Raw genomic sequence first — 26,502 nt, forward strand, 5'->3', positions numbered from 1 at the left:
GAGAATGTGTTATCGATAACACATTCTCGAAATGAGGATTTGGAAAGCCTCTACAACCAAATCCTCATTTCGAGAATGTGTTATCGGCATTGAGATGGTACGGTCGAGTTTTTAAGTTCATCAGCTGCAAATGTTTTTTTGAAAATACGAGTTGCGGTATGCAAAACTTACAGCAAGTGCACTTTCACTCAAAGTAATAGTAGGGCTTCACCCTTTAGTTTAATTTTCCAATATTACCTTCATTGTGCCATGGCAAAATGGGATCCAGTGCCTGTATTGTATGTGGTGACGAGCGACCATGGAGCCTCACGGTCCCTGCCGTTGGCGTGGCCACAATATCAAAGAGCAGCCTAATGTCTATATATTTCATGGCAGATTCAATTAGGAAGGGCGAGTCTGTGGCGGATGCTGTTATACACTCTGCCATTTTCCCTCCTTCTCTCTGGCCCCAATATAGGGAGGTAATATAAACAAAGCACGATCAGCACTAAAAACAAGTCCTACAAACCATTCTCAGTTCATAAACGTTTAAGAATGGATGACATTATGAAAGCAAAAACTGTTTGTTTTCATGTGCAGCATTTCACTGCTTGTCATCTCTGTTTCACAAGACTCACGGAGGTGAACCATAACACTTTTCTGAAATGATGGACCGTGACAAATACGTACAACTCCACTGTGAAGAACGCATTTCCTTGCAAAAAAATGGAATGGTACAGTATGGCGCTTTATTGACCCAGTGACACCGCAGAATACGCCATGGAACAAATCCTGGCCTAAGTAGATTTGTACACCTGCATGGAACCATACTCTAACAGTGTCACAGGCAAGACCCTTTTCTAACGTCTGACCCCTTCCTACTCAGTCCAGACGAGCGTGACAGGAAAGGGAATGGAGGCTACACCAGTTCTGTCCGATAATGAGGGTTGGCTAAATCTCCACCCAGCCTCATTCTACTCCTGAGCATATCACACCCTGCTAGGGATATGGCCATGGCTTAAAACAGCCCGGCACTGCCGGACCTACACACAGTGGAAGTTAAACACGGTGTTTAAAGCCCTCTTACAATGGCATAGTGGGAGGCTAGTATGGCTAGCTGCATTGTTTGAATTTCTATGTTAAGTAGCTTCAAAGATAGAAGTGTGTTACAAGAACAAAAATCAAAGCTGTAATTTGTGATATTGGCAGCTGCCTCTGTTGGGGGGAGGGGGGGGGCACCACCCCTGCGTTTACCACCCCTGCGTTTTAGTCTCTCTTCTCACCTGGTGAGGGCAGGCTTACTGGACCTGAGGGAGCTGCTGTGTGCCAGTGCCTCCACCACCGAGCTGTCGCTGGATATTCGCTTCCTCTGAGTGGTCTTCTGGAGCTCCGTGATCCTGTGAGAGAGAAGGGGAAGAGAGAGAGAAATAGAGAGAGAGAAATAGAGAGAAAAGAGGGAGAGACACAGCATGCATAAGAAATAAGAAACGACGAGGTCCGTGGCCTAGAAGGCCATCACACATTGGATACACTATGGAACGTCAGAGTAGTTAGACCACCGTTTCTATTCCCGCTGGGTCCTGAAGCGCGGTAAACATTTAAGCCTTTTTCTTGTTATAATATTAAAGCTAGGGTACATCAGAGGTGGGCACCGTATATATAACAATAAAGTGTGTTTATATTGCTGGGGGATCAAGTGCAAATACACAACAACAACAAAAAGAAGGTACACGCTGTATAGATGAACCCATTGTGGAAGATTGAAACCAGAACATTCCCACCATTGGGAGCAGAGTGAATAAGCAAAAGAGAGCGCTTGTGTATATGAGACATAGAATGATGGGGTCTAAAGAACAAATAAGACGGTTCGAGATACTGTGGAAGATAAGATTTCTCCTAATGGTAGAAAGTTGCAGTTAATGAAGACACGAACATGCAATATAAATGTTCCTGTCATCCAGCATCTAACAGTACTTGCTTTGAAGCTTATTTTCCTCCACTAAGGTCAAAAGAGTGTTAAAATGATAAAATGGTGTTAAATTGTTAATGCAACCAATAATGGCTTAGTTCTAGTAGGATTGAACGTCTTATATTCCATTCTAACTGAAGAGCTTCAACAAAAGAGCAGAAGTGGGGCGCGGATCATTATTTCAATCACTTGGGGTCTTGTTGTGGAGAGCAATGATCCGAAATACGCTGTGGTGCCTGGGTCTGTCTGTCTACCACCAACCTGCTCCACCTCTCCCACATTCATCACATTAATCTGTCTGACTACCAACCAGGACCAGAGGAACAAAGAGCAGACACCCAGCATACAGGGAAAAGTGTCTGCAATGCTAAAAGAACATGCAAAAGCTGTTCAAATTTTTATGGGTCAAATATTTCAGGAATATAGGAGTAGGGATGCTGTTCAGATCAATTGGGGGAAAGTCAGAAACTCACTAAAATAGTGATGCTTTTGCAGGGGAAAAAGTTGATTGGCAGGACTTGAACCAGGGATGTGCAGAGCCTAGAAAATGTAGAGATTCTCAGGAGTGAACAGTCTGCACTTGTGTGCAGAGATGTGCACAGCTGCATACACATTACAGTGTCTGTTCAAATCAGATTGGGGATTTATGAAATACTGATCATATGACAAACAAAGACGATGAAAGCCTCTGACATCAAATTAATAAGACTGTTTTCCAAAAGATCTAAAGCTGACATCTTTAACTAATAAAGAAAGATGCACAGCAGGACTAGCTTGTATGTTATTTCCAGGACCGTGGAAGTACTTAAAACAAAGCTTCCATTGTGACAAAGGAAGAGCATTGAACACAGGAAACTACAATATTATTCGAGAGCATCATGACTCGTGAATGTGTGTTGAGTCATCTAAATCGCTCTTACTATAGATCTGACCCTGACATAGACCTCATCGATCTCCCCCAAACCTTAAACCTAAACCTAGGCTCAGCCGGGCCAATTCCCCATGTCTCGTTTGGAGCTGAACCTACTCACTGGCAAGCCTGAACCTACTCTCTGGCAAGCCTGAACCTACTCTCTGGCAAGCCTGAACCTACTCTCTGGCAAGCCTGAACATACTCTCTGACAAGACAATAGCGTCAAATGCCAAATGGATAATCAGATTGGGAGAGATCACCTCTCACCCCCGATCTCAGTTGTGAAGTTCTATTGTGAGCGTGTGTGATTTTCTCCATTTCATGACGTAAAATAGAATCTTGATTCTAAAGAAGGTGGGAGTGGAACATAGGCAGTGAGGCAGATTGGCACTGTACTCATTCCCAATCCAAAGGGAACGCTGGGTTTTTGCTCATCACCTCCCACATTCATCCTCCTCCACCCATTCCCACCCACACAATCAACTTTGCATTTGAAATCAAACCAATTGCCCTGGCAACACACACATGGCTTACAGAAGCATCTATTTTCAAATGTTATATATTGAGGAAAATAAAGCAAAACAGTACACACTTTGTTGTTAAACTGCGTTCTGCCAGTGTAAACCTTATTTTCCATGAGCTTGAATGTGTTCCAGCCACAAAGATCTTGGACTTTAGTGTGTTGATCACTCTAGAGGCTTATATCAAGGACCCAGAAACCCCTGCTACATCCAAGTAAAAATAAAAAATATTGTTGCATGGCTATAGGGAGAGACAAGTCCATGGGCTGAGTAAACAATCTTGGGAGGACAAGGTAAGTTAAGGAGGAGGGGGAAAGGAGAGGTGAACAGGAAGGAAGGACAGATCGATACCTCTTCCTGACAGGAAAGGGGAAGCCGGAGGGAGAGAAGAAGAAGTGGGATTTCTTGTGTCTGACGGCCATGGCCTCGCTGTCCGATTGGGGGCTGGTGGGACTGATGGTAAGAGGAAAGGGCACAGAGAGGAAGAGGAGTGGAAGGAGGAAAAGTAGGGCAGAAGGAAGGGCAGATGGGAGGAAGGAGAGAGAGAACAGGAACAATTCAGGGATGTTTTACTTTAAAAACATTTTTTTTTATATATATACAGTTGAAGTCGGAAGTTTACATACACCTTAGCCAAATACACAATTCCTGACATTTAATCCTAGTAAAAATCCTCTGTCAGTTAGGATCATCACTTTATTTTAAGAAAGTGAAATGTCAGAATAATAGTAGAGAGAATTATTTATTTGAGCTTTTATTTATTTCATCACATTCCCAGTGGGTCAGAAGTACACTCAATTAGTATTTGGTAGCATTGCCTTTACATAAAAATAAAAAACTTGGGTCAAACATTTCAGGTAGCCTTCCACAAGCTTCCCACAATAAGTTGGGTGGATTTTGGCCCATTCCTCCTGACAGAGCTGGTGTAACTGAGTCTGGTTTGTAGGCCTCCTTGCTCGCACACGCATTTTCAGTTCTGCCCACAAATTTTCTATAGGATGGCCACTCCAGTACCTTGACTTTGTTGTCCTTAGGCCATTTTGCCACAACTTTGGAAGTATGCTTCAGGTCATTGTCCATTTGTTAGACTCATTTGCGACCAAGCTTTAATTTCCTGACTGATGTCTTGAGATGTTGCTTCAATATATCCACATAATTTCCCATCCTCATGATGCCATCTATTTTGTGAAGTGCACCAGTCCCTCCTGCAGCAAAGCACCCCCACAACATGATACTGCCACCCCCGTGCTTCACGGTAGGGATGGTGTTCTTCGGCTTGCATGCCTCCCCCTTTTTCCTCCAAGCATAACGATGGTCATTATGGCCAAACCGTTCTGTGTTTGTTTCATCAGACCAGAGGACATTTCTCCAAAAAGTACGATCTTTATGCTTATGTGCAGTTGCAAACCATAGTCTGACTTTTTCATGGCGGTTTTGGAGCAGTGGCTTCTTCCTTGCTGAGTGACCTTTCAGGTTATGTCGATATAGGACTCCTTTTCCTGTGGATATAGATACTTTTGTACCGGTTTCCTCCAGCATCTTCACAAGGTCCTTTGCTGTTGTTCTGGGATTGATTTGCACTTTTTCGCACCAAAGTACGTTCATCTCTAGGAGACAGAATGCGTCTCCTTCCTGAGCGGTATGACAGCTGCATGGTCCCATGGTGTTTATACTTGCGTACTATTGTTTGTACAGATGAGCGTGGTACCTTCAGGCATTTGGAAATTGCTCCCAAGGATGAACCAGACTTGTGGTCTTGAGGTCTTGGCTGATTCCTTTTGATTTTCCCATGATGTCAAGCAAAGAGGCACTGAGCTTGAAGGTAGGCCTTGAAATACATCCACAGGTACACCTTCAATTGACTCAAATGATGTCAATTAGCTTATCAGAAGCTTCTAAAGCCATGACATCATTTTATGGAATTTCCCAAGCTGTTTAAAGGCACAGTCAACTTAGTGTATGTAAACTTCTGACCCACTGGAATTGTGACACAGTGAATTATAAGTGAAATAATCTGTCTGTAAACAATTGTTGGAAAAATTACTTGTGTCATGCACAAAGTAGATGTCCTAACCGACTTGCCAAAACTATAGTTTGTTAACAAGAAATTTGTGGAGTGGTTGAAAAACTAGTTTTAATGACTCCAACCTAAGTGTATGTAAACTTCCGACTTCAACTGTACATTTAAACTGATCTCTGATTAGGGAAAGGAGGACAAAGAAGCCAGGGATCTTCAGAGCCAGTAGCAGGAAGAGTTAAGAAATGGTACAATATCAGTTCAGCAAATGAATTGGTTCTGAAAAAAAGGATGCAAATAATGTAAGTTAGGATGTTCATCATCGTAAAAATTCCTTTGATAATTTGATACATTGCCAAGAGACTAAGGTGGCATTCATCTATGGCAAATTGCCTCCAACACAGTACAACTTCCAAACATCACTGTCCAGGTGTTCCTGTTCCAAGCATTGTAACTACTACTGCAGGACCTGATAAAGACACCCAAAAAACCCTGTCACAGCCTGTCAAGGATCCGAAATGGCCTTTTATTAGGAATTCTATTTCAAGTCCCGGCCAGCAGCATGAGAGAACATGGCAAAAATAATGTGGCCTCTGCTTTGAAAGCATCAAAAGACAGTCTGTGGAAGACGTGCCAATAGACCACAGAGGGGAAGAGAGGGAGAGAGAGGCTACAATCCTACACGCCCTCAGATATAGTCCCACCATGTTTACTTTGGAGGGGGAATGTGTGGGCCGGGTTAGGATCTGCCTCTGCCATGTTTGAACTCCATGAACCTGTTGCCACACCCCCTCTTCATCAAAACCGCTCCTTAAATCCCTAAATGGACGGGGGACAGGGGCCTGAGCGAAAGTTTAGCGAAGAGAGACTTCCAACTAAGGTGACGTTACTGTAGAACAGAACATCCTCTACTGTACAATATGAAAAGCATAAAGAGCAATACAAGTTGATAAGCTAGACTGACAGGGAGATAGGTTTTAAATGACTGACAGCTTCTGATGTATGTTGAAAATGATTCTAGGAAATATTGATGAACACACAGCAGGTATGAAATGACAAGCTCATCACGGCAGTTTATTCCTTCTCGTGTTCAATTGTATAACACTTTAACGCGAATGGTATTACTTGGATAACGTGGTTGACTCTTTCCGTGTACATGCTTGAGTCATTCACAGAGGGCTACAAAATATGCAGGGGATTTACTGTGGAAGATTACAGAAATGTCCACACCTGGCGCACAGACGTCCTTCTTCTAAAAAGATTAACATACAGCTAGTAGTGGAGTCGTGGAGCTGCATGCTTTTTCCAAACTGTTAGCAACGTAGGGAACACTTTTGTATTGTTCAGCCATGAACAGACAATGGCCGGGGCTTCTCTCTTTGTTAAGTTGACGCGTGTACCATAGCAAGGCTTACAGTAACGGTATTTCAACCCTGGATCTTCTCCCCTGCTGACACAGTCCTATGCTCTGAGGTGGAGCATTTCTAAAGGTCACTCTGAATTCAGGTGAGTATGGCCCTTCTCCTTCCTAGGGTGATTATGGAGACAGTCCAGTGGTTAGAACGCAAATGATTCATAGATTTAATGTGTGTGTGTGGGGGGGGGGGGGTTAATGGGCGAGCATGGCCTCTGCATTCAACCCTACCGCCTCAGTAATAATTCAGCAGGGCAAAATCAGCATGGCCTCCGTGAGGAGTGTGCAGTTTTATTGTGTTACAGCGTTCATGTCCAGACACAGATTCAGCCCACGGTTTCTCAGCCTTTATTTTTGTGTCCTGGACCTGGGGCACTCCAGTATGATTATAACTACACTATTTCAGCCTGTCAAAACAGCACCCGCCAGAAACCACTTGAAAACAGACGGGTTCACAGTAAATTACCTGGTGTGCATTCACTGTTATAACCCCCCCCTAAAGCTCATCCATAAAGCTCAACCCCCCCCCCCCCCCCCCCCCCCTCCCCCCTATCAAGCTCGTGACTCATCCTTTATCTAGTGCTCTAAAATGATCTCCGACAGAAATTCAAATTAGAAGCTGTGAGCAGCAGCTGCGTTTCTTACCTGGGTCCCGGTGAGGGGGGAGGAGACGAGGAGGAGGACGGGAAGGCAAACTTGCTCGACGCCTCTGGGAATTCACCAGAAGAATCAACCAGATCAGGCATCCCTGGTGAGGTGCTCACCGTCTCCGTGACGACCAGCTCAGGGTCCAGGATGAAGAGCTCGTCTTGGGATATCTCGGTCACATAGTTTAGGTGTTCCTGTTATGGAGAGAGAAACCAGAACTACTTATGTACAGATCGTAATGGCCACTGAAAATGTTACTTATTGTTTATTTAGCTTTTGTTATAGGTGTTCCATTACTCTGCATAATCCACGTATTCGTTGGTGTAAAGTACTTGTGTAAAAATACTTTAAAGTACTACTTTTTTGGGGTGGTATCTGTACTTTACTTTTTATATTTTTGATTACTTTTACTCCACTATGTTCCTAAAGAAAATAATGTACTTTTTACTCCATACATTTTCTGTGAGACTCAAAAGTACTCGTTACATTTTGAATGCTTAGCAGGGAAGGACTTTGGTCCAATTCATGCACTTATCAAGAGAACATCCCTGGTCATCCCTACTGCCTCTGATCTGGAGGACTCACTAAACACACATGTAAATTAGTAAATTATGTGTGTTGGAGGGGGCCCCTGTCTATCAGTAAATACAAAATCTATTCAATTATGCCATCTGGTTTGCTTAATATAAGAAATATCTCATTATTTATACTTTTACTTTTGATACCGAAGTATATTTGAGCAATTACATTTACTTTTGATGCTTAAGTATATTTCAAACTAGATACTTATAGACTTTTACTCAACTAGAATTTTACTGGGTGACTCACTTTTACTTGAGTCATTTTCTATTCAAAAAGGTATCGTTACTTTTACTCAAGTATGACAATTGGATACTTTTTCCATCACCGAATGTGTTATTATATATAATGGCACACACTCACCTGAGCACGATCAATTCTGTAAAACCGATCTGCAGTTGTGGCTAGAAGGAAAACAAGACGGGAAAAAAATGAAACGTATAAAAAGTATGAGGTTTATAGAGTAAATAATATGAACATTGGCGTGTACACACACACACACACACACACACACACACACACACACACACACACACACACACACACACACACACAGTGTTCTAATGAGGCCAGAAAGGGCTGGTAACTGTGCAGGAGCTTAATCAAAGCGTTGACCTGATTACAACCAGCTCCAAAGCGCACCATGCCTTTGCCACGTGTTGCTAAATGAAGGAAAAGATGGGTAACCTGCATAATGAAAACAGAACAAGTGGGAGGATAGGGACACATCATTGGCCCAGTGACTTGGGGACATTACAAGGAGAGTCAAAGGGTTCTGGTAGTGGATGTAATTCTAGATGAGACAAAATGACAAAAGATTTACGAACCATGTCATTAGGCAATGAACAGTGGACAAACCCTACTGCAAATCAAGTAAGTTATGATAAACCCATTGCCTTTTCAAAAGACGCATTCAGTTCGCAGGGTGTTAGGGGACTGTACCGATCATCTCACACTGTCGCCTGCCAACTAGTTACAAACAGATTCACAGGAGACCGGATATCATCATATGTAAATAGAATTGTATGTGCTCTTCAAAAGAAAATCAAACACACTCTTTAAAGACTCATGAGTATGGACAACACTGCATCTCAGGGTAAAAACTAGGACAAGGGAAGTAGCGTGTGGGGGAAAACCTCTTCACATGGTTGTGGTCTAGCGATCAAGTACTTTCTACAGATGGTCATCTCCCGCCAGTCAGCAGAAATTCCACTAAACTAACGGTCTCACCCCTCTCCTCTCCATCCAGCCCCGTACTGTTGGACTGTACCAGTAATTAAGCTTCACGCTGCCATTCTGTCTGAGGAAGTGGAAGTGAGCTCTTCCCTAGCCCAGTGGGAGCAGACTCAAAGGAGGTGTGCTCTGGAATTAAGTCGATCTGCCAGGCTTCTTCCTCTCTACTCAAAAGATGCCAAGAAAAAGACCCCTCTGTCCTCCACAGACGCTGCAAATTCAATTTCTGCCAGCTTCACTGGGCAGAATAACCCAACTTAAATTAAAAAATGTAAAAAACTATATGCTTAAGAATATCTCACAGACAAGCACATGAAGTTTGCCCAGAAGATTAGATTAGTTTAAGGTTTTTAAAGGCAGGTCTGTGTACTGCATGTTTCTCAGCTTCTCCTACATATCTGGGAAGGTGTTCATTCTTCATCCTTATCAGAATGTATCAAAAGTTATGATGTGGTTCCCCCCCCGTCGTACTAATTAAATAATCAGTCATATCAGAACGCAGCTGGAATTCACTTGCTATGCCTCTAATCAAGAATTAGCCATGCTGTTTTGATGAGAGAGAGAAAACAATTATAATTTCTCCACACGAGACCTTTACAACTGTCTTTTTTTTGGACTGAGCTTTAAGATCTGGGCTGTTTTATTACCAGTGAATAGAAGCTCATCTGTCCTGATTTCAATGGAGCAGCTATGGGATTTAATTAAGCTTTGAAAAGCTCGAGAACATTTTGGGCTGTAGATTCTAAATCCCTCCTTTCTCTACCAACTATCACTAGTTAGTAAGTGAATTAACTTAGCATTCAAACAATGAACGCCTTCAGAGATCAGCTATCATATCAGTCCAGTGTGAGGAGATGGAAGATTTTGAGTTTCACTGCTGGTGGAGTGACTGATGAGCAGCAAGAGTACATCATATATGTAAACTGTGTCATGTATGGCAATGCATAGCTATTCCTAGCAATGCACATAACATGTAATTCATTATACTGCAAAATGCATTTTTTCTCCTCATGGGAACTGTGGGCTGTCAGTGGAATAAACGATGGCTTGATAAAACTCAACAAGAAAAGTGTTGGATATACGTAAAAAGGGCCATGGATTCACAAGACATGCAGAATCACTGACAATTGTTACGGTCCTACAGATTATTGACAGAATGATGATAAACTGTATGCTTAAGAATATCTCACAGACAAGCATTGAAGTCTGCCCAGAAGATTCCCTTTCCTGCTATGCAACAGAGCAGAAACATTCAAAGTAAATCAGTGACAGTATTATTGAATTGATTTCTGTATCTTTGCACGAGAGCTGTTGATCTAAATTAATGTTATTGTGGAGCTCGGCTAAATTGAATTGGCAGAGCCTAATTCACACAGAAACACAGCACAGCTGCGTTCAATTATGTTCTGTAGGTTGATCTACCTAGCTTCAGTTCTTCAAAACAATAACCCGAAAACAAATGTTAAAATTATCCTCAAAACCTGCGTTTTGAACATTAACTCAATCTATGCTGTGCATATTTGCTTGTAATGTAAATGTGAATCTTTATCCTGCAGAAGAAATGCAGTGACGCACCAATCGTAAGGTCATAAAACAGCACTGTTCTATCATATTAAGTCTACCTTGACAAAACATGAAATTCTATGGTGAATGAACCAAGAAAACAGTGACCTGTAAGAGACGGGAGGCTCCCACTTGCAATGATCAGATTATGTCAAGCGCTCTCTCTTAAAATGCCGAAGATAGACGGGGGACTAAAAAGAGGAGGCACAAGAGGAATACTTCACTATAGAAAGTGTAAGGAATCAATAGCAGCGCTCCTTATAAGAAGTGGTACTTACAGTCCAAGAAGCACCACTTTGGCGAAAGCTTCTGCGAGGAAAGGGTCTTTGATTTAGCTCCATCATCCTCCTGAGAAAGAAATGGGACCAATGAGATTAGTTCCACAACAGCCTGCTCTATAGACTAAACATAAATGAGACTGGAAGGCCTTGACTCTGTTTTGTCCAACTTACTGGTCCATTGAAAAAAAACAGAGGACTCAAATAATAAAAACCTTTTCTGCTGGATGTAGGGCAAGATTTACAGGCCCTGAGTCTTGTGTTCAGACAGGCTTTTTGAAATGAAAAGTACTTTTCTGGGCAGTGAGTTCACTGAAAGGGTCCAGCATATTAACCCCTCCCCTACTCTTTCATATAGAGTTCCATGAGTTTAAGAGGGCAGGTGTTTTCCCTCCTCAGTCACAGAATCCATGGTCCGAATACCAACAATTCCTTCCTTGGTCACTGTTCTGTGCATTGGCTGAACTGTACTTAACCCAAGCTTTTCTAAAAAAGGTACCATAGTCCAGTGACCTTATGCAATGAGATACATTTACATAATCCTCTTCAGAACTTGTTCTTGAAGGTAAGTGAATGTTTAGAGGAAAATGGGATGAGGCAAGCCACAAAAGGACTTTTGTCTATTCAATGTTCAGACTTAAAGAGGCCTGTTGGAATGTGACGACAACAACATAAGTCATTTATAGGGCCATGCCTTGGACAGGAAAACTCCAGGCCCAAGTTACAGTTATAGGCTAAAACTAGGGCTGAGAGTTTTTCCTGATCAGTTGAACTGTGGTCAGGAAAACCAACTACTGATTTCCCATCTGAAGGTAAACTTGACCAGTCCATCTAACTTCCAAGGGGCACCGGAGGATAGCAGTGTACAGAATGTTACGACACATGCACTGAGGAACTATGCTGAAAGATCATGCTTAGCATAGAGCACAAATACTGGATACCACCTACAAGAAAAACACACACCCACACAAACAAACAAAGACAATCGTGGACACAAGGTATCCAATCTAAGGATGATCTCGAACAGTGAACCCAAAACATGCAACCACCAAACGAGACAGTATCAACTAGTCCACTAACTGGTCTAGGTTGTAGTGCTCTCTTATATTTCAGCAAAAGTATTACTAACTGCAATAACATAGCCAAAGCAACCATAACTTCAGCAGTTTCTTAAACATTGGATTGCTTGCTGCGTACAAAAAAATCACAGGCAAACATATTCCTGATTACGATGTCTCTCATGCACACAGAAAGGGAGAGAGAGTAAACACTCACAATCACAACACATGTACAAACACATCTAAAACATGCTTCGGGGCACCGAGGAACAAGGAGAAAAACTCTTCCCAGAGGGACAAATTTGGGTTGGTTTGCATTGGGGAACAGGGCCACTACAGATAGACAAGAGGGGAAAAAGGGTCTCCCGAGTACTATTATTCAGCTTTTCCCACTATGGAGACGGTTTGGCTAAGCTGTGAATAGGGATCTAAAGGAGGGCCAGGGTAGCTGGGAGGAGTGTGTGGTTATCACCGGAGACGGCCAGTCGCAGCATCTACCCACAACCTCTCGCTCTCTGGGTAAGAGCGCGTGGTGAAATCACTTTGTAAAAGTGACATTTGAATATTGATGCCACACACCATTGACGGATTGCATAGCTTGTTTGTTTTTAAGCCCACAAGGACCTACAGGACGTGAGAAGTATATTATTTTCTTGGGAGCCAAAAATAAGCAACGGAAGAGCTGATCAAAACACACAATTTCCAAGTAAAACACCTAATGCAACCATGAGAAGTGTGGTTTCAGCGCTGTCTTTGTACCGTACGTGTCTGACGGTTATGCACAGGGAGGGACCGGTTTGACAAGTGTTTTCTTCGGACTTTAAGCCTACAGTACGTATCACGTACTCAAACAGTGTGTTCTCATAGAAAATAACATGGCGATGATAAAAGGCCTCATCCTTGTTTTTTGAATTAGATTATATTTGATGGTTATTGTTTGCTCCATCTGTTTGCTCCGTCTGTGAAAGTCGCTCCGGATAAGAGCGTCTGCTAAATGACTAAAATGTCCATGTAAAATGTCATCTGTGATCTGAAAGGTCATTTTTTTAAATTAGGGGAATGTTTCCTTTTCAGACTTGTTCCTTTCCATGCCACAGACTGCCATGTCCTGTCTCGTTTTACCAACCTGAAGCACCAGTCGTTTGAAGGAGGGATGAATGGAGATGAAGTCCTGTGGAATAGCCCCAAAAACACTGTAATCCCGCAAATGGAGACTCTCCTTCCTGTCTAATGCCCCTACCCAAAATAAATCACCACATGTGGATAGGAAAATAAGCATTTCGTCTCGAAGCTACTATAATGACTGGTTTTGGATTGCAGAAAATGGGTTGAATGTAGTGGGAGAAGCATCCCCCCTCAATTTATGCAGTCTTGTTGTGTGCTATGAGTACTACTTTATTGTTTGGTGATCATATGTTTTTGAGAGTAACATATAATGAACGTGGATGATTACACATATTACAGAAGCAATTACCATTCTGCAACAGTATTTTAGTCATCAAGCCTCCATTAGTAGCAGATAAAACCTAAATATAATTTCAGCCTTTTCTTACGACGTGAGCTGATGAAAACAGCAACAAATGAGGGACAGCCGTTGAGGGATTGTCGTTCAAAATAAGGAGGAACATAATAATCCAATGATTGCAAAGAGGTGGTGCCGCTAATCGGCAACAAATTTCATGCACTATTTATTTCAATGGGTTTTGAGACAAAAGGGACAGCGAGGTAGCTAGAGGGGCAAGGATGTCATTTTTCTGGCAGAATCGCAGTCTCCCCCATTCACAAACAACCACACATGCAATCCTTTCCCATCCTAAAGACAGGTTTGGGCTTGTCTGTCCAGATGAGCCACCGTAGACCAGCCTGCGAGTAATTGCTCTCGACATCAGCAAGTTCCTTCCTCCTCTTCTAACCTACTCTCTTCCTTCATCTCTTGCACTCTCACAACTTCATCAGAATTATTTCCCATCCTCTTATGGTATTAGCTCAGTCCTACCCCCTTTTGTCTTCTTCTACTCTCTGCCTGTATTGTCCTCCATTACAGACATTTCTGAGTCCTCCCAGCTCCTTTGTCTTTATGTTCTCTGCCCCCCCCCCCCTAGTCTTTCCTGTCATTCATCAGCTGTACCCCTCTCCTTTACCCAGAGTTCCATCTACCTCATCAACCCAGACTCTCTCCTCTGTCCCCTTCTCGCTGCCCCCCCCCCCCCCCCTTCCTTCATTTCTCACCTCTTGGAGCCTCTCGATGTGGGAGCGACATGTTTCCAGGTCACTGTCACCCGGGACAACGATAAGTCCCAGTGGGATAGCTGTGGGGAGAGATGAGAGACAACATGCTGTTAAACACTGCTGCGGGCGCCCAGGGATCGAGCCATGAAAAACCATTCTACAGCTAGGTCCACAGGTAGCTCATAGACACAAGCTACAAGAGACGGATTGTGTCCTTTTATCAACTCAAACCCAGAATGGTTTGGGGGAAGTTCCTTTTGTTGGCAATAGATCAAAGATATTTTAGACTAGGGCTTCCTGGATGTGTTTCATAGAGTGCCACGCAAAGTCCAATGCACTTAGTGAATTCAAAACCCCTTTGAAACGGCTGTCAAAGTAGGCGAAGTGTGTAAACCAAATAGCAATACAAACCAATAAGAGGAAGAATTCTCTCAATTTGATGTCTGCAAGAGGACACACTGTCTGGTGACATGTTTGTGATTCATTCCCATGCCCGTTGATTTGTGCTAAACTAGAGACAGGCAATTAGGGCTAAAGTACAACTGGGCAGCAGGTTAGAGAGCAGATACACTGTGTATCAGGGAGTGCATCAAAACCACATTATGTGATCATGAATGTCCGGGCTTTTCACAGGGCCTTCTTTAGCGGTAAGAACAGAAGTGAAAGACTCGTGGACTATCAGGCTGAGATTTGTGAATTGAAAAAGTGGCAATGAGCAGCAAGTCTTACAGGCGGAAAGAGGGAAAAGCAGGCAGATTTCTCCACCGAGGAATGTGCTGTTGCCTAGCAACCCTGGAACAGTCTGTCTCCAATTCAATTCAGCTTCTTCTCCCCCCCCCCCCCTTCTGCTTTCCTCACTCTGCAACAGTGAGGTTGTCTAAGCTCTTTATAGGTGTCAGACAACCGAGACAACTGCCTAACGTGGTAGCAGCCGCGTGCTATATTTTGGCATCAGCGACGAGAGCATAGAGTATTAACCTCAGCTTTGACAGCTAACATCATTTGTACCTCAAGATCCATGTGAAACATCGGGGGCCTAACTTGATTCAGCCAGAGAGAGTCTGAGTTTGATGTCCAGAATGAAGCTAAACTATGTGCAAATTGAATGACAGAATGATTGTTCACCTTAGCCTATCAAAAACAGCCTTGGAATTCTCTTGTATGTCAGCAAGCATGAGGGTGCATTATGTACAAAGTACGTTATTGGACCACCGTATGACAGTTTCATATGGACATTGAATGTATTTCTAGACTCAGTTAAAGTGTACTTCAGGTTTAAAAGCACATCTTTTCTTTTAGTTGCATGTTCTGACATCTAGTGGTGGAAAACAAAGAGTAAACTACTTTCAGCATTCCGTGAACAGAATGGTATGTACTGTTAGAAAACTGTCCTGACCTCCACCAATTATGCCTGAGAATCAAAACCTACTGGGAGATTTTCTGCCCCGGTATTATAATTGCTAGCCCCGTACCTCCATTCAGGAACTTCTGCGAGTTTACATTCTGTTTCACTACATGAATTCCACAGCGGTCATCGGGATGGTAATACGAGGCTATATAATTGCAAGAGTTCAGTAAGAACTGAATACATTCATCATACTTTCTTATTTCACATACTTCATTGGAGATATCCAACAACAAGGTCGGTCCACAGCAGCTGGGTTTTGTGCCATTAGAGACAATAAAACAGCCCCAAACAGCGTGCGTCACTTGCATATCAGAGTTACATAACTTGGAGCCAGTTAATTGTTGCGGATGTGTTTGAAGAGGATTATCATATACAACTTCAGTACCGCCTAACTTCCTGAACAACAGCCTTCAAAAGTCTAGTCCAAACAAATGCTGCCCACTGTTTTTTTTTTTAAAGACAAAACAAACAAACTTTGTTTTAAGAAGGAAAGACCTAACAAACAGTCTGAGACAGTGTCTGGAATAGTTAGGTTTGTGCATGAGGATGCGAATGTGAGAACAATTAAGAGTGTGGGGGGGGGGGCTCTAGCTGTGCTATGGAGGTGATTATGGAGGTGATTACCGCGTCGGCCCCTGGGCCTCCATTAGAGACAGTAATGGGTAGCTACCTCATTATCGCCTCAGTCATACTAGCCAAAGTCACATGCAGGGAGGCCCACACTGATAAACTCATAGCAATTGAGCGGCCTGACGGGGATGGGAGGAGGGTTTCAAGGTGGACGGATAGCAAAACCTGGAGCCAACACCCGCCTCCCCCTCCAGGAGGAGCCAGGAAGGGAGAAAATGAAAGAGTTCCATCTCTGTGGGGTTTCTGCTAAGTACCATATAAATCAAAAGGGACTTCCTTTTCCTTTGTATTTAGCCAGGCTAGTTGATGGCGGCATCCTTAAAAGGGGCGATCAAGAGCCTGGTGTGTCTTTCCAAATTAAATATATTTGTGCTAACCTACGTTTGACAGTGACAGAGTCTATGCAGTCGCTGTGTAGATTTAGAGTCCATTTCACTAACGAGAAGTGATAAATAAACACTCTTGCTGACAGTTCAGCAAGGGGCGGATTGAGACTCAGGAAATGGATGCCTTTCCTACACACTTCTCAGTAGTTGCTATTCAGACTTACTTTATGCAGGTGCACATCTATCTTAAGCTATCCCTTTAAATACGGTGTACCTTTAAGTTCTAATTTTGTCAGACTCACTAGAATATAAATACATGCATATTCATCTCTGTTTCAGCAGATTATTTAGGTTTAGGAAAGTATTTATGAATCCTAAAAAACAGGATTGAAGAGCCTTTACGCATGAAAGAAAGAAAACGCTGGTTTGATAAATTCTGAACATTGCCACATTTAGTTATTTAACCCATTGTGATGTTGGAAGATTAGTGTTCATAGAATTACAATAGGGAGAATAGTGTAGGATATACCCTTGTCTATTGCCCGCACTAACTATGGAACTGTGTGATGACACAGAGTATTGCGCCACATGTCGGGTTCAAACTGTTACGGCTTGGTCTGCGATCCGCTCCATAACGATTTAATTGGCATACTTTTCTTTTTTTTACATGATCAAATGTTACTAATGATCCTCTGTAACAACCACATGGCTGTGACATCGTTTACAGAGGAAGCAGATGAAAGTAAACGAAACAACGTAAATAAATGGAATGATAATGTAGGCCATACCAACTGAAGGGAACTATTTGGCAGTTCAAATATGTGTGGTTTTCAGGTCTACTGACGGTCGATAATGATAGTGGCTAATATTTAACATGATAAATAATAGGAAATAATTAAGACACTAGCGCGTGCCCATCCCTGCACGTTCAAAAGGCAGTACAATTAAAATTGTGCATAATGTCACGGCATTTCATAAACTTTACTGTGGGAAAGTTGATATGCTTCCGTTTTCTTCCATATGACAGGCTTCACATTTGTCTCCAGCGATTATAAGGTAAAATAGTTCTAAAACAAGTGTAATTTATATTTACAATTCCCTTATCCAAATGGATTACTCCTTTATCTAGCACTCATCAATTTGTCAATTACAGTGCATGGAGAATGGTATTATTTCTAGTGGAAAAAAATGAAGTAAATTTTTTTTCCACTTGGAACCGGTAGAATTATTAGGAAATTAGATCAGAATATGCCGTATCTGTTGACACACCACTGTCACACCTTAATTCATTCAATCTCCACCCCAAACAAATAGCAGGGGAATAGCATGCTTTTCTCATGCTTAAATTCAAGGTCAGAATTTCACGTAGAGAGAAAAGTGCATAAAAAGGGAATCGGACCCTAAAATGTCACAAGGACACGTGTAGTATATCTTCAACTGGCTCAGTTCCCTTGCAGTGCATATGGCCAGGATTTAACTCTCCAAAACAAGCCTGACATTTTGAAATTCACCTGCACGGCAATAAACACAACTAAAATGTGTAGACTACAGAGTTCTACATCACTGAAAACAGCTCTGGCTCGCAGTAACATCCCTGCATGAAGCTGTACTCATGGGCCTGCTGCATTTCTCCTTGAACAGGCTGGTGGACACCTGAAGGATGATGGAGTTACAGTGCATTAGATAGAGATGGAATACTCACAGGCTTCTTTGAGTTTCTCCTTGTCATAATGTAGGGCCTCATAGTCGTGCATGCTAATACGGTTCACCCGGATCCTTAACCTCTCCGGGAAGGGCTGCTGGCTGAGGAAGACAACAGAAGAAGCATAGCCATTTGGGTACCATCTCGCAAAAATTGGAATTACACTGAACTAAAATATAAGCGCAACAATTTCAAAGATTTTACTGAGTTATAGTTCATATAAGGAAATCAGTCAACTGAAATAAATTCATTAGGCCCTAATCTACGGATTTCACATGACTGAGAATACAGATATGCATCTATTGTTCACAGATACCTTTATAAAAAAAGGTATGGGCATGGGTCAGAAAACCAGTCAGCATCTGGTGTGACCACCACTTGCCTCATGCAGTGCAACACATCTCCTTTGCATAGAGTTGATCAGACTGTAGATTGTGACCTGTAGAACGTTGTCATTTTCAATGGCTGTGCGAAGTTGCTGGATATTGGCGGGAAATGGAACATGCTGTCGTACATGTCGATCCACAGCATGCTCGATGGGTGACATTTGTGTTGAGTATGCAGGCCATGGAAGAACTGGGACCTTTCCAGCTTCCAAGAATTGTGCACAGACATGGGACCGTGCATTATCAGGCTGAAACATGAGGTGATGGCGGTGGATGATTGGCACGACAATGGGCCTCAGGATCTCGTCACGGTATCTCTGTGCATTCAAATGACCATCGATAAAATGCAATTGTGTTCGTTGTCCGTGGCTGATGCCTTCCCATACCATAACCCTACCGGTCACCATGGGGCACTCTGTTCACAACGTTGACATCAGCAAACCGTTCGCCCACACGACACCATACATGCTACGCTGTCTACCATCTGCCCGGTTCACTTAAAATCCGCGATTCATCCGTGAATTGCACACTTCTCCAGCATGCCAGTGGCCATTGAAGGTGAGCATTTGCCCACTGAAGTGGGTTACAACACCAAATTTCAGTCAGGTCAAGACCCTGGTGAGGACGACGAGCTTGTAAATGAGATTCTCTGAGGCGGATTCTAAAAGTTTGTGTTGCAATTATTTGTTTCTGGGAACCCACAGTTTCATCAGCTGTCCGGGTGGCTGGTCTCAGACGATCCCGCAGATGAAGATCCTGGGTCCTGGGCTGGCGTGGTTACACGTGGTCTGCGGTGGTGAGGCCAGTTGGACTTACTGCCAAATTCTCTAAAATCACATTGGAGGAGGCTTATGGTAGAGAAATGAACATTAAATTCTCTGGCAACAGCTCTGATGGACATTCCTGCCATCAGCATGCCGAATGCATGTTCCCTCAAAACTTGAGATATCTGTGGCATTGTGCAGTGTGACAAAACTGCACATTTTAGAGTGGCCTTTTATTGTCCCCAGCACAGGGTGCACCTGTGTAATGATCATGCTGTTTAATCAGCTTCTTGATATATTACACCCGGATGGATTATCTTGGCAAAGGAGAAATGCTCACTAACAGGAATATAAACAAATGTGCGCACAAATGTGTGCATAGAGTATGGCATATTTCTGGTATCTATTTCAGCTCATGAAACATGGGGCCAACAATTGACATGTTGCGTTTGTATCTTTGTTCAGTGTACATATTTGTAGGAACTCTGAGTTTCAAACAACCAAATCATGTCAAATTGACACACAAGAAAGATGATTCCATAACCTATGCTTGATTTCAATACACCGTTATACTGTACATAATCAGTTATTTTCCATAATCATTTCTAACTTAGTAAACTATTTGGGAGTTGGAAACATCTCGGCTGAGAGATAAAATGGAAATAAATATGGAAATAAATGAAGGTATAAGTTTAATGAAAGGCTGTCACCCGGGAAGAGCATTAACACAAGCTGATGACAGGGGATCAACCTCCAACCACAACACTCTGACAACCTGGGCTCACATGCACAGCAGCCTGAGAGAAGCCAGAGGTGTTCAACGCTGCTTTCCCCCCTTCCGTTTGTCATCGTGATGGCTTCAAGGATGATTATATATTCATGAAAACAGTTGTGATCTGTGACGAATGTGACCTGTTCGCAGTGTGTGGGAGATTCAAAAACAATGTTGCGACTACAGCTTACCATTCTGTTCAAGGACAATAGACACCTGACAACAACACAAGTCGTATATGTTTCTTACTGCAGTATGTTGCAAAACAGTTGGCAGGACAACATCTAATGTCGGGGTATGATCGCAAACAATGTAATCAGTGTAGAAGTGAATACAGCTGGGTCATTTGCATCTTATCATTCTTACTTTCTGTCCAAATGCCTGGTGTTTTGCTTCACAGAAGGTCGGGCCATTCTAACCAACTTTGCAAAAAGGAAGAACGGTATCACAAATAAGGTTTTGGACGAACATGTCTTTAATCTCAGCTAAAACAGTCTTCTGTAAACACAATCATTGAATTAGTCCCCCCCTCCCCGCCGACATTTCAATCCTGTAGACGGAGGACTCATAATTCCCCTCTGTCAGCAAGTCAACACATTGTCGCGAGACATCAGAATCAGCGAAGTATGAAATTAGCAAAAAACATTACAACAGGTTTGACAAAAGGTAACGCAATTACCATGAAGGGCGGTTCATTCTGATAATACATCTGATTTTCAGCCTGTAGACAGACAGACTGATATGACGAAGACTACTGATGGAGAGAAAAGGAAGATGGTAGCAAGGCCATGTTGACTTTGATGAATGTTTTTTTGTGTGTTTGTTTGTTTCCCCTCGTCGGCTTAGATTATTTTACATTCACAAGTCTTTGTCAGCGCTTCAACCACCCTTGCAAATGAATCCCACGGGCTAGCGTCGAGGACACCTGCGTGCCACACCCGCATGCCACTTAAAAATCACACAGCAAGAAATTGAAGAGCGACCTTCGGCTCGGTCGAGGACACTTGTGGAATGCATTAGAATAACTTCCAACTCCACAAGAACCGTTATGACAACAGAGGCAACCTGCCGACAGCGCAAAAGACTAAACAAAGTACACTATCGAAAGTCTCCATAGCGGATTGATGTTCAGGATTCTGACTGGAACCTGGACTGTATTACTCACTCATTGAGCAGCGGAATAGATGTCCTCCTCTTGGCCTTCTGCACCATGTTCGCTTGGTTCCTCAGGGAGATACGGATGGTGGAGGGGGCTAGCTTGCACGGCTCCCCATCTACCTGCATGGGGATGGACTTGTAGGTGGTGAGGGTCACCTCTCTGCACTGGTTCAGCCGCTCACCATGACCTCCGACCTGCAGCGTGGCCTACAGCACCAGGGAGGATGAGACGATGATCCATCAGAGCAAGGTCACGACTAGGACAAAAAGAAACTGACTCATCCATTTCATTAAATCTACTAACTTATGTTTCTAACACACAGACAAATTCAAGTTGATAGGTGAATACCAGAGAGGTCATGGTGAAGCCGATAACTTCAATGCAGCCATCGTCGTGCCGTTGTGGCTCAAAGTCATGGTGCTCGCTTGGGTTGCCCCATGGCATGGTACCAGCACAGTATCTAGTACACACATACACACATGGTTAGGTGCCTAACTTAGCCTACAGCCTCCATTACGACAGTGACAAAATTCTAACATGTCATATATAACATTGAGGCTGCTAACCTGGGAATGTTGAGGAACACCAGGCACTGCAGCTTCAGATCCTGAACCTTTGAGGTGAGGTCGGTGCCATCGCACTACCGAGAGGAGACCGACAGACAGACAGACAGACAGGCGTCTCCATTACTGTACACATACGCACTCAGATCATTCCCGGAAGAGCTCTCACATGGCCTTATAAAATGTACCCTTTGAAAGGTGCCACATTCTGACAGTGAAGAAGACATCTGTCAGTCTAATGAGATGTGATCCTTACAACCTACCTAATATACAAGCTCAGAATGGAGCCTCGGCTCTCCAATTTTTTTAAATTTCAATTTTAACTACTTTTACTATGAAGGGTGAAATTCCTGTTAACGGATTTAGATTTGAACTTGAACCCGTTGTGGAATGACGTCACACAATCTGAGCTGCAGCCAAGGTCCGTGTAATGGTCAGTTGAACTCACCACGACCTTGATGTGTTTGGCTAGGTCTTTGGAGCTGCCCATGAGGAAGTCCGAGAAGGCCGTCTGGTTAGAAGGAGCAACAGAGAATCAAGCTTGTAGATTATCAATAGAAAACATTGACACAACTAAAGCTATGGCCACAAATACAACAATTACTATCACTACAAAATGGTAAAAGTGATGATAATGGTGAGAAAATAGGATTTCTCCTGTTTAGAAAACACAACTGTGCCCACCCCTGCATAGAACATCTTGTTCCGAAAGCGGCTGTTGAATTTCTCCGGGTTGGCCTCTGAGGAGCGTTGGTTATAGAAGGCACGATAGGTTGTGAGTAATTATGGCACAATGATTTGGCATACAGTAGATACACACAGCATCATTTGCTACTGTCGATGTGAGCCGTCTATGGATAGCACAGATTTATCCCCAACAATGGCATTACATGGGTAGTCAACGTTAAGAGATCGATCGGAAATACAACCTCGAGACTCGTGGAATTCTAGTGTCACATGTGCGTCGAAGCCGAGGCTGAAGTAGTTGTTGAAGACGTCGAGAGGGAGCTGCGGAAAAAGAAAACCCGTACAAAGAAATGTGTTAATCCCAGACGCGATATCACCAATACATCCGAAATCACAATGTCAAATGTTGACATTTCAAAACTAAACCGGAGTATACTGCTGAGCCCAACTCCATCCTCAGTCCTACGGTCTTCAGTCACCCCAGACTACCCTCACTGCCGTAAACATAAAAATAAATAAAATAATACATCATGTTTGAGGTCGTAGAGCAACATTGTGCTTCTAGTTGATAAACTCTCTCAACTTTTAGAACTAACTAACCATTAAATAATGGAAAGGTCACTGAGGTATTTTGGTGTGTGGCCAGCCATGACCCTATTCACAATAAACAAATGATATTGTGACATTGTACAGAGGTTAGTTCTCTGGGGCTCGATGAACTCATCACAGTCAAGACCTGATTTACGCTGTAATTACAAACACACCAGTAACACACCAGGTAAAAGAGCAGGCACTAAGTTCAAATCCTCATTCCCTGCATCACGCATCCACACCATCATATGTTGACAGTCCATGTCTACAGTACAGGATCTTGGACGAGAGGGGGTTTGTTCACCTTGTCTGTCTGCTGCTCATCCCTCTCCTCTGCAACAGCATCCTGGTTGGGCTCCACTATTAGATTCCACCGGTCGAGCTGGACGACGTTCCCATCCTCTACATGAGACAGGATCTTAGACACCGGCTCATCTGTGTAACCCTGGAGGGGGGAGGAATAGAGAAGGAAAACACCAAGAGTATTAAACACAGTTCATTGTAGAAAGCAGCTCGTTCCTCCTGAGGGATATCAATTCTTCAAGACATTTTTCAAGAAAATAATAAGCGGCTATAGTCATGATTCTGGTGCCCTCTACAGAGTTAACTGTGCACCTGCATTGTTCAACGACTATGGAAAAGCACAGTTTTGAGGGGTATACACCGAGTGTATAAAATATTAGGAACACCTGCTCTTTCCATTGACCAGGTGAATCCAGGTGAAAGCTGTGCTCCCTTATTGGTGTCACTTGTTAAATCCACTACAAAATCAGTGGAGACGAAGGGGAGGAGTCCGGGTTAATGAAGGATTTTTAAGCCTCGAGACAATTGAGACATGGGTTGTGTATGTGTGCCATTCAGAGGGCACATATAGACAGGTTTGAGTGTGTCAAGAACTGCAACGCTGCTGTTTTTTAAAATAACGCTCAACAGTTTCCCGTGTGTATCAAGAATGGTTCACCGCCCAAAGGACATCCAGCCAATTTGACACAACTGTGGGAAGCATTGAGGTGAACATGGGCCAGCATCCCTGTGGAACACTTTCGACACCTCGTAACACTTTCGACACCTCGTAGAGTCCATGCCCTGAGGTAATTGAGGTTGTTCTGAGGGTAAAAAGAGGGGGGGGGGGCTGCTAACTCAATATTTGAAAAAGTGTTCCTAATGTACACTCCGTGTATATGTTGTCCAGATATGGTTGAGATACTCACACCCCCCCAGTTGAGGGTCCTGGCCAGGTCGTTGCCTGTCCCCAGAGGCAGGATGGCTACTGCAGGCTGGGGGTTCAGTTGGAGCTGGTCCAGAGCAGACAGGATCCAACCCACCTACACACACACACACACACACACCATACAACAGACATATTATCAAAAACATCATGTGATGTGCCCTTCAACAACATGCCAAACATTGCTATTGTCCTTGCTTAAGCAATAAATGTTTAAACAGCTTAACAAACTGCACCTGCAGCATAGTGTGTGTTGCTGTTCAATCACTTAGATAACCATCAAAGTTCAGGGCTTAGATCACTAAGATGGGAGTCAAATGCCTTTAAGGGAAAACACCAGACACTGTGTGCTGTTATTTGACTGATCACAAAGTAAAGTTTGCTGCTAAAATAGTTCAGGAATGTCTGTGTATTGCTTAAAAAGATTGCTGTTGGCATTGCTGTTGTTTCTACTCACCGTGCCATCCCCTCCGCATGCCAGTATCCTCAGGTTATGCACCTTACGGTACATTTCTAACCTTGGAGAGACAGAGCAAGAGACAAAATCAACTTCTAGCTTTCTGTCACAGTCAGTCCACAGTATCAAGCCTGTTAAAGAAGGTCTCCCACACTCAGTTAAAATCGGCAGCATTCACAGTGAAGGGGAGTCCTACACCGCAAATGGCTCCTGGGCAGACAGAATAATAGCATAGTGTATCCATAGGAAGAGCAAAGAAGAATATCAAAATAATACTTGGAATTAGAACGACTTCTTTTGGTTCAGAGATATATATATATATATATATATATACACACACACATACATACATATATTAGATCTAATGAGAAGGAGCTTTGCGCCAGTGAGCACAGAGTAATGGAAGAGCTCCAAGACCTATACGTAATGATGATGAGATTTATTTTTAAGAGCCAGAGTCAGTAACAAGTCGGCACTTAGTACAAAGTTTGCACCTGCTATTTTTGAGAAACTTACCCATCCTTGGGTCCTCCCAGACTCAGGTCAAATACTTGGCGAGGGTTCAGGTACCACATGAACGACTGGATAATCTTGGCTCCCTGAAAATAAGTAGGAGTACAATTACTACCAGTTCCTCATCATCATCATCATAATAAAAAAGCATTTGATTAACTGACTAGTATATTATTGAGTGATCCAGACAAATGCGTGAGGTATGAGAGGTATGACCGGACTGCTGAAAGACTCTTTAAGATACAGACAGTGATTCATCTCACAGACCAGTCGGGATTACACCTGTGACTGGTGTTGGCCTCGGCCCACTGGGCCTGCACTGACAGCTCCAGCACAGACAGCACGTCTCTCACCTGATTCCCCCCACTCTTTGGGTTGACAAACACCAACAGCGGCTTCATGAGCTGAGAGGGAATGGGTCTAACTATGAAGGGCTTCCAGCGCGCCTCCTGCACAAAGAGGAAGGGAGAGGGGCAGAGGAAATAAAGGGATGCATTTAGAGAGGTGAAAGATGAGAGACTGATTGTACAGTGTTGCTTTCCTAAGGGGAGAACTGCTTTTACTGATGTTTTGTTACAAACTATCGCGTCGGACTCGTGTAACATTATGTCAAATTAACTCACTAAAATGAAAATGGCATAGAGCTGACGCTGCGTGGATACTTCCTACTCTCTACGAGACATAGTATAACCAAAGAGTATACAGTTGTCTAACACTGTGCACAGTTAAATTGATCAATACGGTCTCCATAAATGTGGTTTCTGGGGTGATCTGGGGAGTTGGGGTGGGATGGTACCTGGGACTGGCTCCGTCTGAAGCACTTTAGAGCGCCTTGTCTTTGGAGGGCTGGCTAACCGACGCAAGGCCAGACAAGAGAGAGAATTATTTCTGTACATGCACTCAATGCATTCAAGC

At 43.2% G+C, this 26,502-nt stretch overlaps 1 protein-coding gene across 21 annotated transcripts in view; it reads right to left on the reverse strand.

Annotated features, from left to right (window-relative positions):
* Positions 1-26,502, reverse strand: part of LOC109895530 (diacylglycerol kinase zeta-like) — a 136,360-nt gene that overhangs the window by 19,381 nt on the left and 90,477 nt on the right. For 12 of the 21 annotated variants that reach the window (XM_031830707.1, XM_031830709.1, XM_031830711.1 and 9 more), the window contains 19 exons: positions 25,941-26,036; positions 25,591-25,673; positions 25,075-25,135; positions 24,601-24,714; positions 23,694-23,834; positions 23,041-23,119; positions 22,796-22,851; positions 22,560-22,622; positions 22,115-22,188; positions 21,897-22,008; positions 21,555-21,754; positions 18,468-18,568; positions 14,402-14,481; positions 13,299-13,343; positions 11,115-11,184; positions 8,404-8,444; positions 7,459-7,655; positions 3,734-3,835; positions 1,263-1,376 (listed from right to left, as the gene is read on the reverse strand). In XM_031830707.1, the coding sequence (XP_031686567.1) occupies positions 1,263-1,376; positions 3,734-3,835; positions 7,459-7,655; positions 8,404-8,444; positions 11,115-11,184; positions 13,299-13,343; positions 14,402-14,481; positions 18,468-18,568; positions 21,555-21,754; positions 21,897-22,008; positions 22,115-22,188; positions 22,560-22,622; positions 22,796-22,851; positions 23,041-23,119; positions 23,694-23,834; positions 24,601-24,714; positions 25,075-25,135; positions 25,591-25,673; positions 25,941-26,036 (1,829 nt within the window). The remainder of the gene's footprint in view (positions 1-1,262; positions 1,377-3,733; positions 3,836-7,458; positions 7,656-8,403; positions 8,445-11,114; positions 11,185-13,298; positions 13,344-14,401; positions 14,482-18,467; positions 18,569-21,554; positions 21,755-21,896; positions 22,009-22,114; positions 22,189-22,559; positions 22,623-22,795; positions 22,852-23,040; positions 23,120-23,693; positions 23,835-24,600; positions 24,715-25,074; positions 25,136-25,590; positions 25,674-25,940; positions 26,037-26,502) is intronic. The other 9 variants (XM_031830712.1, XM_031830713.1, XM_031830714.1 and 6 more) reach the window with 3 other exon arrangements.

This window comes from Oncorhynchus kisutch, linkage group LG8 (genome assembly GCF_002021735.2).
Source record: "Oncorhynchus kisutch isolate 150728-3 linkage group LG8, Okis_V2, whole genome shotgun sequence".
Lineage (NCBI taxonomy): Eukaryota > Metazoa > Chordata > Actinopteri > Salmoniformes > Salmonidae > Oncorhynchus > Oncorhynchus kisutch.